Source organism: Silene latifolia, chromosome X (assembly GCF_048544455.1).
Source record: "Silene latifolia isolate original U9 population chromosome X, ASM4854445v1, whole genome shotgun sequence".
Taxonomy (NCBI): domain Eukaryota; kingdom Viridiplantae; phylum Streptophyta; class Magnoliopsida; order Caryophyllales; family Caryophyllaceae; genus Silene; species Silene latifolia.
The window spans coordinates 134349530-134371355 of NC_133537.1; the positions used below are offsets into that span (position 1 = coordinate 134349530).

Genomic DNA, 21826 nt, shown 5'->3' on the forward strand with positions numbered 1-21826 from the left:
GATTTTATTTACTACTTTTGTTTACACGTATTATATGATATGTGATTATGTATTTAACTCTAGTAAGAAGATAATGTTGTTTATTTTAATCGTTACGAATTTCTTGAGTTTTAATTTTAATATACTGTCAGCATGTCAATGTCAATCATATTTGGTCCATTTGGCCGGTCCGGTCCCACACATTTTTCTGGTTCAGACCGAACTAGAACAATATTAATATGGTCCGGTCCCCAATCCACCATTTAGCCCTTTGTTTAGTTTTCGGTCCAAGGAACTTGGTCTAATCGGACAAATAAACACCCCTAAATCCTAATTACTTGGAAACAATATACTCAAAACGAATACTCTAAACCAACCCGATCCAAATAACCCGTTTCCAAGGTGTACTACTTGGACGGTTCCACCCTTATCCCAAAGCCCTTCAATCTCCCCTAATCTGCAATCAATTACATAACCAGTTTACCACACTTTATCCACCACCATGCTTACTCTTCCCAAAACCCTAACTACTTAACTCTCTCCCCTCTCCTTCCCAATCAACCCCAAATCCCTTCATTTTCTATGCTTCTGCTCATCTTTTTCAGGTCTCTCTCTCTCTCTCTCTCTCTGTCTCTATCTATCTATCTATCTATCTATCTATCTATCTATCTTTTCCCCTCCCCCATTTCTTCCTTGCATTCTTGTCCTCATGTCTTAGTTATTGTATTGCTGTTTGAATTCCTGATTCTGGCTTGAAATTTGATTCCTGTTTTTCGTCACAAAAAATTAACATCAATTCTTATAAAGTTGTAGTGAATTTGTTATAGACCTTCGCATTTCCGCATTGTATCCCCTGCGAGGTAATCCGCCTGTTAATTAGTCGTGCGTTAGCTGGAACTTGTCATAAGTGGAAGTGCGATTGTAACGTATAAAGTGGAACTTCTCGGAAAGGCTAATGTGGGATGCTGGATTTTGATTTTGTGATTAATTACACTAGGCTTCCCACTCGAGTAGTTCTATGATGACACCCTTATCCTATGAGACCACTTTATGAATGTTATGTCAACAATAAAATCCGTACCCCATCTTTCTTATTTCGTCTATCTTTTTTCACAATCCATCCTAAAGGTATTATTAGGCTATGTGGTATAGCCGTATAGCTGTATATTGGGTAGGTAATAGGGTGTCGTGGATGACACCTACTCCCTCTAGAATTCGTCGATTTAATATAATCAGCTGTTTTCTTTTATTGCTTGCAGTTTCCCGTAGTAGTGGCTAATTTCAAATTTGAATTTTACCTGTGCATTGTTTGATGCAACCTAGAGATATGGTAAAACTTCTCTATGAGCCCTTTTACTGATGTTTGTAATTTTCTGTTTTCAGCGCTTCAGCTCTAGAGTTAGATTAAAGAAATGATCATAAATGGGTACACAATGCATTCTAGAGGATGGAAGCCTCTTTCTTGTAATGCTTCTTGGCAACGGCCTACCCCTTTGCCTGCAAAATCTTCACTTCCAACTGTCAAAGCTTTGTATGGACTGAGCGAGGGGATGAAGTCACAGTGTCTTGCAGGTAAACTATTGTAATTGTTAACATGATTTTCTGATCAGTTCGTTTCACTTCTTTGCATTTGGTATTTAAGCTATGCAATGGTATTTCAGTGAGTATTTTCCATATTTCCAATGGAGCCAAAGACTTATTACTCTTTGGTTATTGATTATAATGGAATAAATCAAAATGGCTCACTAAAGTGGCTGCTCTTCTTTCTTTTGTGAAGTAATTTCCATCTTGGGTCATTTGGACCCAAGGGTAAAGCTGCGTACATCCGACCCCCCTTACCCCGCAATTTGCGGGAGCCATTGAAGCATTGGGGTAATGTTGTTGTTGTTGTTGTTGTTGTAATGATGTTTCAGTGAGTGAATGGACTCTAGTGCTGGGTCATCATCAAACCTTGTTATTAGGGTAGTTCAAGGCCAACAGACCCTATAGAAAAAATTACAAGTATGATAATTGATTTATGGTACATTTTACTATTTTTAGGTGAAATTCAACATTTAATCTGTACTTTCAAGTTGATAGGTTGTTGGAACATAGAGAAATGAGCATAAAATGGCACATTGATTTGGTTGCACTTTTTTTTTTTTTTTTTTTATAAATTAGCAGACGTTCAATGCAATTTTGGGCATAATTATGATTACTACATCATCAGACGTCATTTTCAGAGACCTTAAGGCACTTGGATAATGCTGTTGTTTAGTATTTATACAATGTTATGTTCTTAGCATGGGATATCTCAGAGCCACCACTCTTGTACGTTGGAGTCTTGGCAAGTTATAAGTCAATTTCCATTTTTATGATCTAGTTTTTGGGCATTTATTGATCATAATTACTCTACGACCCTGTCTTATTTTTGCTGTGACTTTTTGAGTCTTCCTTTAGATCTTACTCACCACTTGGCAAGGGCGTCATCATCCTTTCTTCTCTCAGCTTCATCAACTTCACTTTTGAGTGGTGAACATGGTGGGTTGTTAAGCACCATTCCTCATATACGTAAACGTAGAGGATCTGGCATGGCTCGCCGAGCATCGAAGGATGTTCCTTACAGTTATCGCTTCCCTCCAATGACAAAGAAGCCCCGATGGTGGTGGAGAACCTTAGCTTGCCTTCCTTATCTCATGCCTCTCCATGAGACATGGATGTATGCAGCAACAGCCTATCATCTTCATCCATTTCTCGAAGACCTTGAGTTTTTGACATACCCGTTCTTTCAATCCATTGGCAGTCTACCTGGTTGGTTTTTTATGGCTTACTTCTTCATGGCTTACCTTGGGATTGTGAGGAGAAAGGAGTGGCCTCACTTCTTCAGGTTCCATGTCGTGATGGGAATGTTGCTGGAAATTGCATTGCAGGTAATTGGTACTATCAGTCGTTGGATGCCACTTGCTGTTTACTGGGGCAAATTTGGCATGCACTTTTGGACAGCGGTGGCTTTTGGCTACTTATTCACTGTGCTCGAAGCTATGCGATGTGCTCTCGCTGGCATGTATGCTGACGTTCCTTTTGTTTGTGATGCTGCATACATCCAAATTCCATATGATTAACATCTAAGCTCAAAACTGCGACTTGAGATCAAAGGTTTACCACTCCATTGTCATCATAGCTATTCTCTAGTTCTGGTAATGTAGATTCAATTGTTGATAGACCAGGAAATTCCGTGGATGATTGATCCATGGTAGGTATGAGCTGATTACCAGATAAATTTATGAGGACTTGGTTTTATGAAATTTTATCAGTGGTTCTGAGTTGTAGCTCGATCAGCAGGCTTTATTTCTGATTATTGCAGTGTGAGACTGTTTTTTGTTTTTGACTTAACTGATAGGTTTGTTTGTAGACTAACCAACATTTTTGGGTATAGCCTCGACCGCTTATATTTGATATATGTGAGAGTATATTAGTCCCTGAAGGAGTAGTGTATGATCAGATGGGTGAGTATACGACTGAATTATCACCAGCCACACATGGTTATGGGAGATGGGTACTCCTCTCTGCTTTCTTTCCTGTGGTGTGTCGAGGCGGGAGGTGAGGATCGTCTAGTGGTGTTGTAATAGTTGGTGGGGGTGGTTTGCTGATGGAGTTAGCGACGGTGATATGGAGTGGTATTGTCGTTTTAAAAGTTGATGATACAGTTTATGATCAGGAGGTTTGTAGTCGAATCATTTTTTTTTATCTCCGATCGTAACAAACTTTATAACTCAAGGAGCGTCATCTTTCTTGTAGAGAAAAAAAAAAAAAACCTGGGACACTTCTATATTTTTCACAAACAACTACAAGTACTTGGTATTTGCTTTATAGTTTATACATTAGGTGCGAAGTTATTTTATTCCCTCAGGAAACAAACAGTTATCTATAACAAATGTTAATTATCTAAGTTGATACCATAATTAATTTGGTTATGATTCTAAAACTTGTCTACATTGAGCATCTTTTGGGGTTCATTTTTTTCCTGGATTCTTGGTAAATTATACCATGCACTATGGTGCATGATATTCTCTCATCCTTTATTAAAGGGTTTTTGATAATTATTACCACGTATAATTCAGATTTTACAAACTGTTATCAAAGTAAAATTTCTTTAAAAACTGCTATTAATAATGTTGGTTCGGTTTAAAAATAACTACCACATTAGGTTAGGAAGCCAAAAAAAAAAAAAAAAAAAAAGAATTTGGCCATCCATTTCAAATTGTCATCTTAAGTTATTTTTCTTCCTTTAATGTCCTTATTACCCCCTTCCTTATATGTTTCTAATTTATTCATCAACACCTCAATTAATTTTCAATTTCACCAATTTTAATTCTCACACACACTCTCTCTCTCTCTCTCTCTCGATTCCATTAATCTGATTCCCATTTCTTATTTCAAGTTTTTTTTTACAAGTTCAGGTAGTTATAGTATATCTCTTTTTTTTTCTTCCTCTATTGAATATAACCATTGTAATTTTTCATATTAGGATTTTTCATTTTTCATTTTCCGAGTTTGTAGCAATGTCGAATGAGAGCAATGGTGAATCCAACAAACAATGAAATTAAAAATGACCAGAGATTTAGATTAGATGTAAACCCTAATATGAGACTCAATTTAGGGAAGAAGTTTAAAGGGTTAAGATGATTTTCACAATCCCCAATTTATTTGGGAAGTAATTTAGGTTAGGTTAATGATGAAGGAAGTTAAAAGATTGGGTTAAAGAGGGAATGTGTTTGGGTAAATGGATGATATAAGTGAGGGGAGTGTAAAATAGAGTGATTATTTTCTTCTCATGGACAATTAGGAGATTCGTGGTCATTTGGTAGTTAGTTTTAAAATGAACCAACATAGCAGTTTTAAAGAAATTTTACTTTGGTAGCAGTTGGTAAAATCTGGATTATACGTGGTAGTAGTTATCAAAAAACCTCTTTTTTTTTTATAATAGATAAATCTTAAACATTATAAATTATAAAATAATAAAAAAACACTATATACTATTATTCGTAATTTTTATTGTTCTACAAGTAGAGATCAAAAGTTAACCAGGAAGTGTATGCCAGGTTGGACACGAGAGAAGGAGAGAAGGCTATCTATAAACTGGCTCGCATAAGAGACCGAAAGACGAGAGATATTGGGAGAGTTAGGTGTGTGAAAGATATGGACGACAAGGTTAAGTTCGGGATAACGAGATAAAGGCTAGATGGAGTTCTTACTTTGATAATTTATTCAATGGACATCAGGAACAAGGTTTTGGGGATGTAGAGGTAACACCAAGCATGGTTAACCGGGAATTTGTGCGTAGAATACAAAAGAGTGAAGTTAGAAAGGCGTTAAGGAAGATGGGGTCAAAGAAAGCAGAGGGACCGGATGGTATACCCATAGAAGTTTGGAGGTGCTTCGGGGGAGAAAGGGATCGAATGGGTAACCATGCTCTTCAACAAGATTTGGAGAAGCAACAAGATGCCATCGGCTTGGAGGAAAAGCACTCTTGTCCCTTTGTACAAGAACAAAGGTGATGTCCAAGAGTGTGCCAATTATCGGGGAATTAAACTTATGAGTCATACAATGAAGTTATGGGAGCGGGTAATCGAGCAAAGGCTTAGGAGATATGTAGACATCTCGGAAAACCAATTTGGATTTATGCCCGGGAGATCGACTATGGATGCGTTTTTTATCATGAGACAGTTGATGGAATACCATCGGGACAAGAAGAAGGATTTGCATATGGTTTTTATTGACTTGGAAAAGGCATATGATAGGGTACCAAGAGAAGTACTTTGGTGGGCTTTGGCGAGAAAGGGTGTGTCGCGAAAATATATTGACCTCATAAAGGACATGTATGAGGGGGCTAGTGCAAGTGTTCGCACTAATGTTGGGAGAACGGAAGAATTTCCTATTACCATCGGGGTGCATCAAGGTTCCGCACTTAGTCCTTTTCTCTTTGCTATAGTTATGGATGAGTTGACAAGGGATATTGAGGACGACATCCCTTGGTGTATGATGTTCTTGATGATATTGTGTTGATTGATGAGACAAAAGGGGGTGGAGAGAAAGTTGGAATTGTGGAGGCGGACTTTAGAGACTCGTGGGTTCAGCCGAGCGGGAGTAAGACCGAGTATTTGAGGTGTCAATTCACTAAGGTGGCGGGGTTGAGATCGACAGAGGCGGAGAGTATTATTTTCGATGGGAATGTTGTTGAGGGCTCGGATTTCTTCAGATATCTAGGATCTATTATTCAAAAAGATGGGGAGTTAGACGGAGATGTGGCTCACAGAATTAAAGCGGGATGGTTGAAATGGAAGAGTGCTTCAGGGTTTCTATGCGATAAAGATATGCCCCAAAGATTAAAGGGAAAATTTTATCGCACGGCAATTAGGCTTGCCCTACTTTACGGCTCCGAGTGTTGGGCAGTGAAACATTGTCACATTCAAAAGATGAGTGTGGCGGAGATGCGCATGTTGAGGTGGATGTGCGGACATACAAGGAAAGATCGGTTAAGGAATGAGGTGATTAGGGAAAAGGTAAAGTGGCGCCAATAGAGGATAAGATGATGGAAAACCGACTAAGATGGTTTGGCCATGTGAGAAGGAGACCTATGGACGCACCAGTTAGGAGGCTGGAGACTTGGAGAACAGAAAAGGTCCCTAGAGGCAGAGGAAGACCGAGACAGACATGGTTGAGAGTGATAGAGCACGATATGAGAGTTCTGGGGCTTGAGGAGAGTATGGTGACGGAGAGGGCACAATGGAGGGAAAGGATACATGTGGATTTTTAGTATTTGATGTTTTTTGACAGATTTAGTGTTTTTATTTATTTATTTAATTTAAAGAAATTAATTTATTTATTTTTCTCTCCTTTATTACACACTTTTTCAACAACCACTTTCTTATAGATTTTACCTGGTTCATTCCGGATCCTTAACTCTATTTCGGTTTTTAAAAATCGTTTTAATCCTTTCTCTCGATTTAAATTTTAAGTTTTTATAAAAGAAAGACGGAATTCGATTTTAAAACCCCTAAGTTCACCTTGACTTTCCATTACATTTTCGTTCTCCCTTTTGTTTTTATCTTCCCCTTTTTATTCGCATTTTGAGGCGTGCGTTCACCCATGGACGGTTCGAAAGGATGATTCATGTCAGCCGACCCCAAATCATTTTGGGATTAAGCCTCTGATGTTGTTGTTGTTGTACAAGTAGAGATCAAATCAGTATCTATCTATCTATCTATATTATTAAAGGAAGCTTTTTTCGAGCGATTACAGAGTCTCCAACATTAGCAAAACACCTCAACAAAATAGATAATGTTAAATAATAATAACCATATCAAAAAATATCACGTATGACATTAAGTTGATTACTACTCAATTACATGTATTAGATTAGATTAGATTTGTTTGCAAACTACAATTGTATGAGAATAACAACACTAGGTAAACCCAATTACCTAAATGGGCCAAATAGCCAAATTGGTAAATAAAGTGGAGGGTTCTTGCCAAATTGGTAAAAAAACTTTCATATTCGCCAAATTGGTAAATAAAGTTGACACTTGCTACCAAATTGGTAAAAAAAGTTGGGACTTAAACCAAATTGGTAAAAAAATCCTTATGTGCCATATGAATAAAAAGTTCGGGTAAGCAACGTTCAAGCCTAAAATGAAAAAAAAAAAATTGTACGACTCTAATGTCTTAGAAGAAGTGATATTGTAATTTTGCCGAATTAACTAAATTCAAGGTTATGAAATATTCTCCCCCATCTCACTCATTTGTTTACCAAATCATTGGGACAGACTACAGAGCCATAAAGAAAGTAATATAAAATTTTAATTAAAAAATTAGCAAATTAAAAAGCACAAAAAATATATGCGACTTATTTTCTAACCCAATCCACCATTAATTTTTATATTTATACCAATTTGTATTAATCAGATTGTTTACTCATACCAATTAGAGGTGACGGTAACAAAATCGAGTTGAAAGGTTTTATCGGTTACTTAATTTATTATCTTTTTTTTTTTAACAAAAAAAAAATTGCATCTAGTTCAAGAAAATTAAAAGTGTAACAAAATCGAGTCGATAGGATATTAACTCAACTCGAATTAATTCGTATTAAACCCGAAAATAAAAAATCAAAGAAATTAAGGTTGTAGTTTTATATTTACTTCTCGATTTGTACGATTACCATCACTTTTCTTACCGATTTGTCACATAAGGTTTTTTTTATCAATTTGGTAGCAAGTGCCAACTTTTTTTACCAATTTGGCGAACACGAAAGTTTTTTTACCAATCTGACGAGAACGCTTCACTTTATTTACCAATTTGGCTATTTTGTAGTGCATATATAATCCCTATTATTGTCGCATCGTTTACCAAACATGAATCTTATTACCTTATCGTTTACCAAAACATAATTACTTTACACTTTATACGTTTGTTGTTCATTCTATTCTTATTTTTTTGTCCTCTAATTAATTGCGTTACCTTTGATTTGGTTTTGCAGGCCGGTGATATGACTTTATTTCCCCATTAATTTTCGGATTTATCTCTTGCAGTAGTCTTGCAGGTTTGATGCTTTGAAACTTTTGTTTTTATCATCCATTGCATCATATTTGTTAATTGTTTTTTATATATTCTATTTCTATATACTTTTGTTGAAAGTGTGCAAGAATTGAATCATTATGATCTATTTAAAAAGTTTTATGGTTTTATTTACAATCATAGAAGTGAATTTCGATCCGCGGCAAAGATCATGACGAAAGGCGGGAAAGAACTTATTGATTTGATTGCAGGATATAAGGACGTTGAATTAACAATGAAAAAAATACGGAAACCCTTCTTTAATTTGCACCTTGGTAATCTGCATTTTTCTTAAGCATCTGTGAGTATTCCTCTCATCTGATTATTATCACAGTTTTTTAAAAATTGATCCAAAAAGAATTTGGTGACAGCATTAAAACTCCACAAGAAGATTAGCAGGAGACGATGTCTATTGGTATCCTAATGCTACACCAACTCAACTCTCTATCCTTACTACTCGGTACTATAATAATAAGATGGTTCATATGGTTTTATAGAATCATTGTCGTAGTAAAGCCTTTGTGTTTTTTTTTTATGTGTGTATATTTATGCTTGAATTCCTTTTTATTTATTGTGAAATTTGTTTCTTTTCATTTATTATGACAATTTATATAATGGTGGTTAATTAAGATGCTTTTACTAATGGATTTTTTTTTGTTATGTTGACAGGATGGAGATGCTAAGAACTATGAAATGCAAATATGGAACGTGTCCCTCATATCAATGGGTAAATACTACTATACCTACAATGGTATAATAAGCATTATTATATTTTTTTATGTTTAAATGGATGAATTCAGATATTTTACAAGTATGGCTCGGATTCTTTAAAAGAAAACTCGAATTTCTACATCATATAACTGATGGTATAGTCTATTCATTGATATCAATGTAACCAACTTAATAAAATTACGTTATTGTTCGAAAAGTATTGCTTCAATGATCATATCTACAAAGTACAATAAAAGTGAGTATTCTTTGATTTTATTCGTATTTTGATTCAAACATCCTTCTGATCTTTGTGGTTATGGTGTCCTTCTGATTTTTGTGATTATGGTGGTGTTGGTTGGAGGATGTATGCCGTAATTATTAATTTGTGTTTGTACTTAATGTGTTTTTAGTTAGTTTTTCAGAAAATAAATGACGGTAGAAATTATGATGTATAATACATGTGTTTTTAGTTACGAATACGATTCCTAAAAAAATCAGCTAACTAACTGACAAGTTCGACTATGTCGATGTTTAAAACTCGCATACCCGATAAGATATTGTTATTGATAATAAAAATTAGAATTCATTCCAGCTAATTCAAGTTTAGTTATTTTAACTTAAATTAAAAGCGTATGTAATTGACATATTAACCGTTAAATATATTAGTAAAATTATGTAAAAGACCCTATATAATCGACGACGCCTCCTTATTTTTATTGTATAAAGTCCAAACTTTTCTAATTTGGTGTACCTCAATTATTCTTTATTTTGGTTGATAAATTTGCCGCCTCTATTAGTCGTTTTGCATTGATTTACAAAGGCAAGTAATTAGTGTTTGTTTAACGATTAATGCTTTTTACATGCATTGATAAGACTTTTAACTCACTCAATAGTCAATACTCTCTTAATACAGTATCATGCAATGCAAACACCAGTCCCAGCCATATAGTTTGATTTTGGATGGATGAGAAATTGAGAATATTTATGAACTCTCTTTATTTTAATTGTGTCCTTATATCATAAATAATTGTGCAAAATGTTACATAAATTTATTATAAACAGGTTTTAGTATGTATCTTTTACACTAATATGGTTACCCTTGAATCCGTTTATATTAGTTTTAGGTATAACCGTCTTATACAAACTTAATTGGACTATTTTCTTTTGTTATGATTTTTTATTAAATCGGAGCGGCAAATTGGTTGTTTAAACGCACTTGACAATTATATGTAGATGCTTGGATCTTTTTATATTCGTATTAGGTCTAACCGTCTTACACAAATTTAATTGGATTATTTTCTTTTGTTATGATTTTTTAATAAATTAGAGCGATAAATTGGTTTTTGAAATGTACTTGATCATTTATAAGTGTGGTAGCCTACATAAGATACTTACATCAAATTTAGAAAGAATAAAAAGCAAAATAGAGAGAAATTAAACAATAATTCAACGTTGACAAAGAGAAATTGAAGATTCATATGAATCGATATGTCAAACGATTAATATTAATATACATTTGTTTTTTAGACACACATTATAAGAAAAGTTATCTTATAGACATAGAATAGAAATCAGAGAAAACATGAGTTTTAGTAACTGGGTTTTATTGAGATTTCAAGACGGGGATTTAGTGGAGAGTGTGAGTCGCTTAGTTTCTTATTAAAGAAAAATGATCACTTTGTTTAACTTCATAAAATTTAGTTCAGTTCTTTTTAGTTAAATTAAATTCAGCTCTATTGAGTTAAATTGAGTATAGTCCTATCAGGTTCAATCCAACTCTTGAGTTCAGTTTACTCCAATTAACTTCATTAACCTGAGTTAAATTAAGTTAAGTTTGATTCAGGTTCACTGAGTTCAGTTCAATTTAGTTAACACCAACATAGCCCAGTTACTAAAATGAAGTAAATTTAAATCAATTAATTTAGAAGTTAAATTTAAGTTTAATAAAGTCAATTAGTTAAATTCGTTTCATTTGTGTTTCTTTAAGTTCCTTATTCTTTAATATATAACTTACTAAGTGTATATTACTTAAAAGACTTTACTAGGTGGCCCGTGCATCGCACGGGCATTAAATCTAGTATATACTTAAAAGAGGAACTTTTGGAGCGATTTCATTGGTTATTAATTTGGAGTTATTTAATTGGCTATTACTTTTGTTAGGAAATAAATTAAAAGTATATCAATTATTTAAATAAGTTTAAAATAGGATAAGTTTGTAAAAAAAAAATCATAAATTAAATCAAGTATATTAATTATTTAAATGAGTTTTAAATATGATAAGTTTGTATAAAGATAAAAAAAAAAACAAAATTTACATATGAGTATATGACTGAACCTACTACTATAAAGCCAGGTGAAATTACCTTAATCATTTTCAAGGATTGATTGGTCTCAGTTGATTGGATTGTTTTTATTGCGAATTCTTATTTTTGATTATGCAGTTGACTGACCCCGTTTATTGTTTTCAAAACGCTGAGTCATCATCTTTCCCTTAGCTATCTTCTGCTGTCACTCTAAACTTTAGTTAATCCTTAAATTTCTCTCGGATTTGTATTTCAGTTTTGGTTTGGATTTTGGATGTTATATTTCATTAAACAGTATTGTACTTTTAATAAACTTTCTATTATGGTCCATTTGATATACCTTGCCTCGGGCAACCGAGATGGTAGCACTTCCATTTACTAAGGTAGGCCTTGGTAAGACATTTTGGTGGATAAGGGTGTTACAATAAGGATACTAAAAAAGGAGATTTAAAAAGCCGGATATTGCATACGGTTTTCAAAACCGTATCGAATATCCGGGTTTGCTTACCCCTAACAGCTACACCATCCTTAGAAATCACAGGACCCCAAAAGGCCACCTTTTTTAACCAGAACTCACATTTGGACAACGTAGCATATAACTGGTTATCTCGCAAAGTTTGAAGTATCAGCCTCAAATGCTCCTCGTGCTCTTCCTTAGTCTTAGAATAGACTAGGATGCCATCAATGAAAACCACCACAAACCTATCTAGAAACGGACTGAAGATCCGGTTCATAAGATCCATGAACACTGCCGGTGCATTAGTCAACCCGAAAGGCATCACCACATACTCATAGTGACTATACCGCGACCGAAAAGCTGTCTTAGGAATATCTTCATTCGCAATCCTCAACTGGTGATAACCCGATCTCAGATCAATCTTTGAAAATACACCGACTTCAATCAACTGATAAAAAAGGTCATCAATCCTCGGCAAAGGATATCTGTTCTTCATGGTAACATGGTTTAGCTCTCTGTTGTTGATGCACTACCGTCCTTCTTTTTCACGAATAGAACTGGCGCACCCCAAGGCGATACACTAGGTCGAATGTATCCCTTACCCAACAACTCCTTCAGCTATTTCTTCAACTCCTCCAACTCTTTTGGTCCCATACGGTACAAAGCCTTAGAAATAGGTCCCGTCCCTGGTTTAAGCTCAACACTGAAATCAATGTCCCTCTTAGGAGGTAACCCTGGTATATCTTTCGGAAAGACATCATCGAACTCACTTACTACCGGTATCTCTGCTGCTGACGGCTCCTCCACTCGAGTATCCCTCACATGGCAAAGGATCATAGGACACCCCTTCCTCAAACATGACTTTAAAGTCATTGATGCAATCATATTTACCTTGGGTTTTACAACAAACCCCCGATATGACACTCTAACTCCCTTAGGACCTTTTAAGGACACTTTCTTTTGACAAAAGTCTATCTTGGCCTCATACTTACCCAACCAATCCATCCCAACAATGACCTCAAACCCATCCATAGGAAACTCAAGTAAATTAACTGATAAGTCCACTTGCCCGACTACCATAGACACCTCTTTATACAACTTATGACATGACACCGACTCCGCCGATGGTATAAACACATTATCTTTTACTAACTCATACTCCCCCAAACCCATGGTTAAAGATGACCTCTAGACACAAACGAATGGGTTACCCTCAAATCAAACAAAACAAAAGTCTGCTTATGAATAACAAGAAAAGTACTAGTGACAACTTGCGCATATCATCCTCAGCTGCCTGTTTACCCATCAGAAAGCGTTTGCCGCTGTTCTTATGATCTCCCCTTGGACAGTAGTCGCCGATGTAGTAGGCTTAGCCGCCGAATTCTGAGTCACACTGTTGTTCGAGCGCTGATAGGATCGACCATTGTTGCGGTTATAGCCGCCATTGTTGTTGCTTTGACCTCCCTGGTGTTCCATGACCCAGCTGGCCTGTTACTCGCCAAACTCTGGCTCTGATTTTGAGAATAGTTCCCTGATAAGATCGCGGGAAGCTTCCTCCTCCTCCAGCACTCTTACACTCAAACCGTTTGTGGCCTACCCCACCACAGTTGAAGCATTGGAAGTTAAAGCTGCCGCTCGTACTCCGACCACCTCTTCCCTACACACGAGATCTCCCACTAAAGCTATACCCTCTCGAATAAGCTGTAGCTTGGTTGTGGACCATGCTTGTAGCTAGATTGATTGCCACCCTCACTCTCAGCTTTCCTCTTCTCACTTCCCTTTTCCTTGACCTCCTTGGCCATGTCAACCAACCTCTCTGCATGCCCCACTCTCTCATAGACTTCCTTTAAATTAGAAATCACCCCAGCTGTTAGCTTCTCCATAATCTTCAGCGATATCCCTCTCTCAAAACGGAGAACCAGACTAAGTTTACTCAACTGCATGTCCTCCGCATAGCGCGACCGTTCATTTAACCTGTGATAGTATTCGGCCACAGTCATGCTATCATTCATAGCGAAATCATCAAACTCGGCTCTCAACCTCCTACGGATATGCTCTGGAACGGAGTGGCCCCTCATCGCCTTCTTAAACTCTGCCCAAGGAATCGCAGTTTTACCCAAGTTTCTATAGTACTCCCATGCGGCCTCCCTGCCACGGTGCCACCACACCCCAGCCTAATCTCTCAAGTAGAACACAACCTGTTCCACCTTCATATCCTCCGGACATTGAACAACCTTCAATACACTCTCCATCTACCGGTGCCAGTTGTCAAGCAGTTTAGGCTTGCCTGTACCCTCATAGGTGGTATGGTTAAAGCGGGAAATAATGGCGCTCAAACGGGATGCATCCACCGTTGTTTCCTTCCCTTTCCCCACATTCTTTAGTGCCTCAGTGAGCGCCTCCTGCTGCGCGATCATCCTACTGATCTCATCTAGGCTAATCTCAGAAGCCTGGATATAAGTAGCAGATCTATTTGGCAGCATTTTTGAGCTTCAATAACCAAGACAAACGTACGCACATAGCCTACGGCTCTAAACAAATATCACGTCCGCCAAAGAGTTACTCGGTCAAGTACCTGGAAATACTCGGTCAAGTACAAGCTACTCGGTCGAGTATACTGACTACTCGATCGTGTGCTCCGACTCCAGTAGCTGATCTAAAATGAACATAAAGCATACTCGGTCGAGTATGCCCCACTCGGTTGAGTACTGCCTCTACTCGGCCGAGTGGTCATATTCTAGTAGCTACTGCCATGTTCACAAATACCCTCACTTGGTCGAGTGCCAGGTCACTCGGTCGAGTACCCTCTACTCGGTCGAGTACCTGCCACACTCGGCCGAATCATGCTAAAACGACTCCCAACACATTCACAACAAGTATAAAAGTACACAACCAACAACCTATTCACATATTCCTATAACCAAATACGTCAAGAACGTAACAATCAAGACATACAATATGCCTTGCCATCTCACATCCATTACTCTACACCATGTTCAACTAATTCATGCCATACTATCTCCAACCACACACACACACACACACACACACACACACACACACACACACACACACACACACACACACACACACACACACACACACACACACACACACACACACACACACACACACACACACACACACACACACACACATATAAACACAAACATGCATCGATCCCCCTAAGACATATCCCGTAGTGGCCGGCTCGGAGTTGTGAGGGCCTTATTGAGGTTTTAGGACGTCTCCCAAACCTTTGCGGTAGCTCCAAACAACTCCTACCCGGGTTCATTTTATTTGAACACCTTATGTTCATTTGGTTCATTAGTTTTAGATTCCAAAATCGTCGCTCTGATACCACTTTGTAACACCCTCATTGATGCGTGTATTTTATATATGATTTTTACCCTATATTTACACGCATTTCTGTGTTATTTTTGTAGTAATTAACTACAAATGTCTCCCGAATAGTTTACTTTGGTTCGCCTTGTATTTATTGCAGGAATGAGCCGGAGGGAGGGTAATCAAACCTAAATCTGTCCCAATTGCATGCATTTTGGGAAGGAAGAACCAGAGCTTGAAATCTGTCACCTAGAGATGCGTGAAGTGGCTTCGAAAGGTGTTCAAGAGTTCATCCGCGCTAATACAGCTCGATCGACCAAGTTGGCTACTATTACTGGTCGATCGAATGCTTTATGCTGCTAAAGATCCTCGATCGAGTTGTTACTGTACTCGATCGAGATGGGGTGTTTTCTGGTTCCTCGATCGAGCACTTAATGTTCTCGATCAAGATGTTTGGTCTGGATTTCCCTCGATCAAGTGGTTTTATTCTGCTCGATCGAGCAGGTTCTGCCGTAGGGGTATTTTACGCAAAGATATTTTATTTCCTATCTTTAGAATAAATAGGAGGACGACAGTAGAACGAAGCAGGACCTCTTTGACCTTTAATTTTTGGATCTGAGAAACTTCTTCTTCAACTCTTTATTCTTCTCTTCCATCTCATTCTTTCTCATAGAACTTTACTCTCTAGACCTAATTACTCCATTGCTACTCTCTTGTATTCGGTATTCCTAATCTTTGTTCTAATTAATCTTTATTGTAATTTCATTCTTGTTCTTATCTTTTCTATTAATTTCTCTTTCTCTTATCTCTCATCTAATTAATTGTTATGTTTAATTTATTTGTTGTGTTTATCATTATTTCACCAATATTTATCATGCATAGCTAATTTCTTCCATGCTAGGACATAGGGGAGCCATGGTAATAAGGGAATTATGAATATGTGATTAGGGTTTGGTGTAAATTAGGTTTGTGTTGTTATCATTGAATTTAACTGTAATTAGCTGTTTGAGTCGACGCATTTGGCTAGTCAATATCGTTACACCTTGACCTAGATCGAAAGATTGGAATAGGTAAGACCTGCAATGAACATTAGGGCATGCTAGTGAGGGTGAAAGCTAAGCTAGTAATGTTTTAGGGCAAATAGCGGACCGAGAGGACCTTTTTATTACCTTCCAGACCGAGTTTATGCTGACCTATGACCCTAGATTAGACTCCTAGAAAACCATGGTGAACCGACTGTCCTAGCTATCTCTCTTTGTTTGTCAATTTCTCTATAATTTAATCCTTGCTTCCTCTTTGCTCTCTTCCCTTAAAGCTTCGTAGTTTAGAACCAAAACAATCAAAACCCCAAGAAACGGTTACTTAGACAGACTTAGTTTAGCATACATTTTCCTATCTCCCTGTGGATTCGATACCCGACTGCCTCTACTACGTTTTATAGGGACCCGTTGGTTTTATTTTTGATAGGGTTGCGACAGCCGTGTCAAATTTTGGCGCTGTTGCCGGGGAGGTGGTGTAATTTTGTTGCTTTATTTTAAGTTTGTCTCTCGTCTCAAGGAATCTATTCCTTGAGACTGATCTTATATTTTTCTCTAGTGCTTTAACTGTGTTGCGGAAATCTGTCCTAGAAGAGGACATTGTCATACCTGCTGTTCTTTCAACTTTGCTTGCTAAAATGCCGAACATCGCCAGCCACTTAGAACCTACGGTGGATTCTCTGCCTAAAGGTTTCCTGCTTCCTACTACAGACGCGGGCACCTTTGGAATTCATCCATCCTACATTCAGCTGGTTGAGAGGAACCTCTTCAAGGGAGTAGCTGGTGAGGACCCATGTAAGCATATAAAGTTGTTTACGAAGTATTGCTCTACTATTCCTTTAGCTGCTGGGGTGACACAGGATAGGGTCAAAGGAGTCCTTTTTCCTTTTTCTTTGACTGATGACGCCCGAGAATGGTTGAGAGACTTGGATAGGGAAGCGCTGCCGGTGTTACTGACTGGAATTCCTTAGCCTTAGCCTTTTACAGAAGGTATTTTCCACCACAACGCGCTGAGAGGCCAAATCACCACTTTTACACAATTGGCCACTGAAGATTTGAATGAAGCTTGGACTAGGTTCAAGAAGTTAGTTCGCTCCGTACCTCATCATGGTTTCCAACGATGGTTCTTATGCACCCAATTTTACAATGGGTTGTATGCTGATCAAAGGGCCGTGTTGGATCCCAGAGGGGGTAGACGATTGAATGAAAGAGCTTGCGAATCTCTAGCTAGTGGCTGAAGTGGAAAGTCTTAGTGGAAGGGTTGATAATTCGGAGAATCTACAAACTTCAAGTGGACATGAGCAAGTTCATGCTATGATTAAGCAAGAGGTGATTAGTGGCGGATGCGGTACCGAAGGACATGATCCTATTACTTGTATGGCGGATGTAGAGCGAGTTCGTGCTTACCAACAATATAAGCAAGGAGTTCCGTTCTCTAAACTTTATGAAGGTTTAACCATGCCAAGTACCTCTAGTCCTCCTAATCCGATGCCACAACAAGTCGATTCACCTTCTACAAATGTAGAAATTGCGGAGTTAAAGTCCTTGGTGCTATCCCTAGCATTTCAACTCGAGAGAAACTCAGACAGAGCTGAAAATTCTATAGAAAAGTTGCAAGACCAAGTCACGCAACTTACATCCGAGCAAACAAATCAAGTGAATGGATCACCTCCTTGCAGCCTATATAATGCAATCAATCTCCGAAGTTGTCTTACTTATGATGGACCAAAAATGCCGGAAAATGATGATATTATTGTTTATGAAACCCCGGAAACTATTTTGGAGGAACTAATTGAAGACGTCGCTGCTGAACATTTTCCATGCTCTCGATCGAGTGAATCTGGTACTCGATCGAGAGGTTTTTCCTCCGGAAGTCCTCGATCGAGTGACCTATGTTCTCGATCGAGGAGTGCCCAAATCGAAGTTCTCGATCGAGAGGTATGTATTCCTCGATCGAGTAGATCCCATGAAGAAAGTGTTCGATCGAGTGGAAATTGTGCTCGATCGAGTATGAGCAACAGTGGAGACGCTCTTCCATAGTCTAAACTTGCTGATGTGTCGTCTTCCCCTGCTGCGGAGATGCCACATTTAGACAAAGGTAAAGAGAAAGTCGCAGACCCGCTTCTTGTTACCAGAATTTCTTATCTGGGACGTCTGAAAGATGCCAAGGTCGAGCGACAGTATGGTAAATTTGTGGATGTGGTCAAGGATCTCCAGGTGACTGTTCCTTTTACTGAACTGATTACCCATGTACCTTCTTATGCAAAATTTATGAAAGATATTTTGACGCGTAAGAGAGAGCTGAGTGAGTTTGAGACTGTTGCATTTATGGAAGAGTCTAGTAACTTAATTCTCAACAATTAAAAACCAGAAAATATAAGACTATTTCATATTTGTTATACCGTACTTAACATCATTAACAAATCGTCACAAAAACCCTTTGATTGAATAGTTCATACAAATCATAACAACAATCAAAAATCAATGAAATTTCATGCTTTTGGTGACAAATAGTCAAATACTACGCTAACTAACTACAATTAACATAAATAAGTGATAAATTATGATAAACTTACAAATTTAGAGGAGATTGACAGCAAAAATTGCAAAGAAACGAATTACTTGGGCTGTTTTCCTCTTCTTTTCCCCTTTTCTCCTTCTATTTTAGGGTTTGTGTTATGTTGTTGTGAGTATGAGTGTCTTTTTTCTTCAATTGCCAGGAAAGACTATGCCAAAGACACGTTATGTGTCGATTCATCTTTTTTTTTTTAATTACTAAATAAGTTATTCTTACGGGTCCAGCTAAAACAAAACGGGTTGCTTATCAATCCGAGTAAATAACTTACGTCTCTTTTATTATAAGTCGGTTTCATCTAATATACTAAAATTATCTCATTATTATTATTATTATTATTATTATTATTATTATTATTATTATTATTATTATTATTATTATTATTATTATTATTATTATTATTATTATTATTATTATTATTATTATTATTATTATTATTATTATTATTATTATTATTATTATTATTATTATTATTATTATTATTATTATTATTATTATTATTATTATTATTATTATTATTATTATTATTATTATTATTATTATTATTATTAATTATTATTATTATTATTATTATTATTATTATTATTATTATTATTATTATTATTATTATTATTATTATTATTATTATTATTATTATTATTATTATTATTATTATTATTATTATTATTATTATTATTATTATTATTATTATTATTATTATTATTATTATTATTATTATTAGGGTAGAGTTCCGGTGAGAACGGGCTTATCGAGAACGTGTGAGAATTGACTCTCAACCGTCCATCAAATAAGACTCACTTTGAGATTAGACGCTTTGCTCTTAAAATTTCACGGAAAACAAAAAATAAGATGTACATGTCAAGCAATATCAAGCCTACGTAACAAAATCAAACCACACGAAACAAAATCAATCGATTTCATCATTAATCCTTCCTTAATTTGTAAATTTTTGTCTTTCGATATCAAATTTAGTGATCTAAAATCGTTTATTCATCATCAATTTGTGTTCAAGCGCAAATCGAGTCAATTTGTTCAAACTTTTGCATTCATCAGCTATTCAGTTATTTCAAGATCAAAACTTTGTAAGAAAAATCGGAATTGATTTGGTCATTCATCTGGAATTATTGTTTTCTATAGTCAATATTGAGGTATGTTCATTCAATATTATTTAATTCCTTTCTGAATCGTTGTTGAATTGATTTTATGATGATGTTAAAGTTGAATTTGATTAAATTCAACATAATTTCGGATTTGATTAAATTTAGTTAACTAGATGTAATGTACAGAACCCCAAAAACATTAATTTTATAATGAAAAGTGTTAAATTAGGGTTTATAGTTTGTTTGTTTGGTTTTAGAAGGATGATAAATGCAAATGTACTTTGTGGTGAGAAAAAATGTACTAAAAATAATGAGAAAGGAAAAGTGTGCAATTTGAAGTAACTGAAAAGTAATTTTGCATGTAAAAATAATGTGTTGCGTTGTGCTGTACACGTTTCATAAGGAAATGTCCAATCAGTCTTAGTGAAATGTGCATTATATATAATAAGTATGTGCAAGTAATTATTACCTTTTGCAAGTGGTCTTGCAACTGTTCAATATGTCAAATGACGGTTTGTAACTTGCTTAAGTGGTGAAAAGACACAACTATTCACATTAATTTGAATATTAATTCTAAATGTACATTATATTAATTATAAAAAAACATGTTCCATCAAATAAATTGTCCACTATCTATAGTATATTCATAATTTGCATTTTCTGATAATTAGGTGCAACTAAAATATCATTAAGCACTGTTTGGAAAGTGTACATTATATTATATTTAAAGGTACATTAAATTATTTAAAAAAGAACATGGAACATTATTTGGAAAATAAATGTGCTTTCAGTTTAATTCAAATGTCCATTACGTATATTTATAGTGTGAATATACTGTTTTATGCGAGAGATTTAACTAACATAGATAACTTCTCCCAATTTATTAATTACCATGATTATGTTTGTGGCAGTTGAAAAGACACAACTGTTCACAGAATTTAATCTCTTATACTGAATTAATCCACTATATAAATCAAAGAGTACACAATTACTTTTCCATCCTACCTTCATTTCTAAAACCTTTTCCAATAACCAAAACTTTTAATCTCTTCAGAAAAGTATTTAATTTTCTTAAAAAAAAAACAATGGACTACTCAAAATGCATGATAGTTGCCTACAAGAATGATGCTCACAAACAAAATTTCATGGACCATTATTGGGAATGGAAAGTAAGCCAGTTTTCTTCAAACTGGTTTGATGGAGATGACATTCCTGTGGAGATGGATGTACCATCTCACAGTAGTCCTTTACATTATTTCCTTACTACTCAGCCTTTGCTCCGAATTTTGTTTGAGCGACTTGGGAGGGAGGAAAAGAAAAACTTGGCCATGGTGTGCAAGGGCTGGTCAAAGTGGTTCCTTATAGGGAGGGAGCCAGAGGTAAAGGAAAGGGATTATTACCGAGGGGCGGTTCGGGGACAGGAAAATGGTATAATCACTGTCACAAAGGATAATCGGCTCCTTGAAAGATTCTGCCTTTGCGCGACTATGACTAGTCGTGCAGAAATAATTAGACATCATAAACAACAAGCACGACAATTTAAAAACCGAAGAGAAGAATATGAAATTGAGGAGCGATCGGTGATGAGGGTTATTATGACATTTGTTAGATTAGTTTAGAAATATATTAAGTTAGTTTTCTAGTTTATTGTTATTTTGTATTATCTTGTGTTTTTTTTTTTTTTTTTTTTTTAGTATAAGCCTTAGTAGGCTTTATAATTTTGAAAG

The 21826-nt window shown here is 36.1% G+C and overlaps 1 protein-coding gene and 1 long non-coding RNA gene across 2 annotated transcripts; both read left to right on the forward strand.

Annotated features, from left to right (window-relative positions):
- Positions 1–423: 423 nt before the first annotated feature.
- On the forward strand, positions 424–3343 carry LOC141623623 (protein TIC 20-I, chloroplastic-like). The gene is made up of 3 exons (XM_074439741.1): positions 424–584; positions 1363–1551; positions 2419–3343. The coding sequence occupies exons 2-3, from the start codon at positions 1392–1394 to the stop codon at positions 3078–3080; spliced, it is 822 nt and encodes a 273-aa protein (XP_074295842.1). The 5' UTR covers positions 424–584; positions 1363–1391; the 3' UTR covers positions 3081–3343.
- A 5016-nt stretch (positions 3344–8359) lies between these two features.
- Positions 8360–9527, forward strand: LOC141621605 (uncharacterized). The gene is made up of 2 exons (XR_012532491.1): positions 8360–9031; positions 9241–9527. It is a non-coding gene; the product is annotated as an uncharacterized LOC141621605 (long non-coding RNA).
- Positions 9528–21826: the final 12299 nt, after the last annotated feature.

Bases quoted from the DNA above. Each gene is read 5' to 3' on its own strand.
- LOC141623623 (XM_074439741.1), top strand. From the start codon at position 1,392: ATGATCATAAATGGGTACACAATGCATTCTAGAGGATGGAAGCCTCTT. The intron at 1,552-2,418 runs GTAAACTATTGT...GTCTTCCTTTAG, and splicing joins GAAGTCACAGTGTCTTGCAG to ATCTTACTCACCACTTGGCA.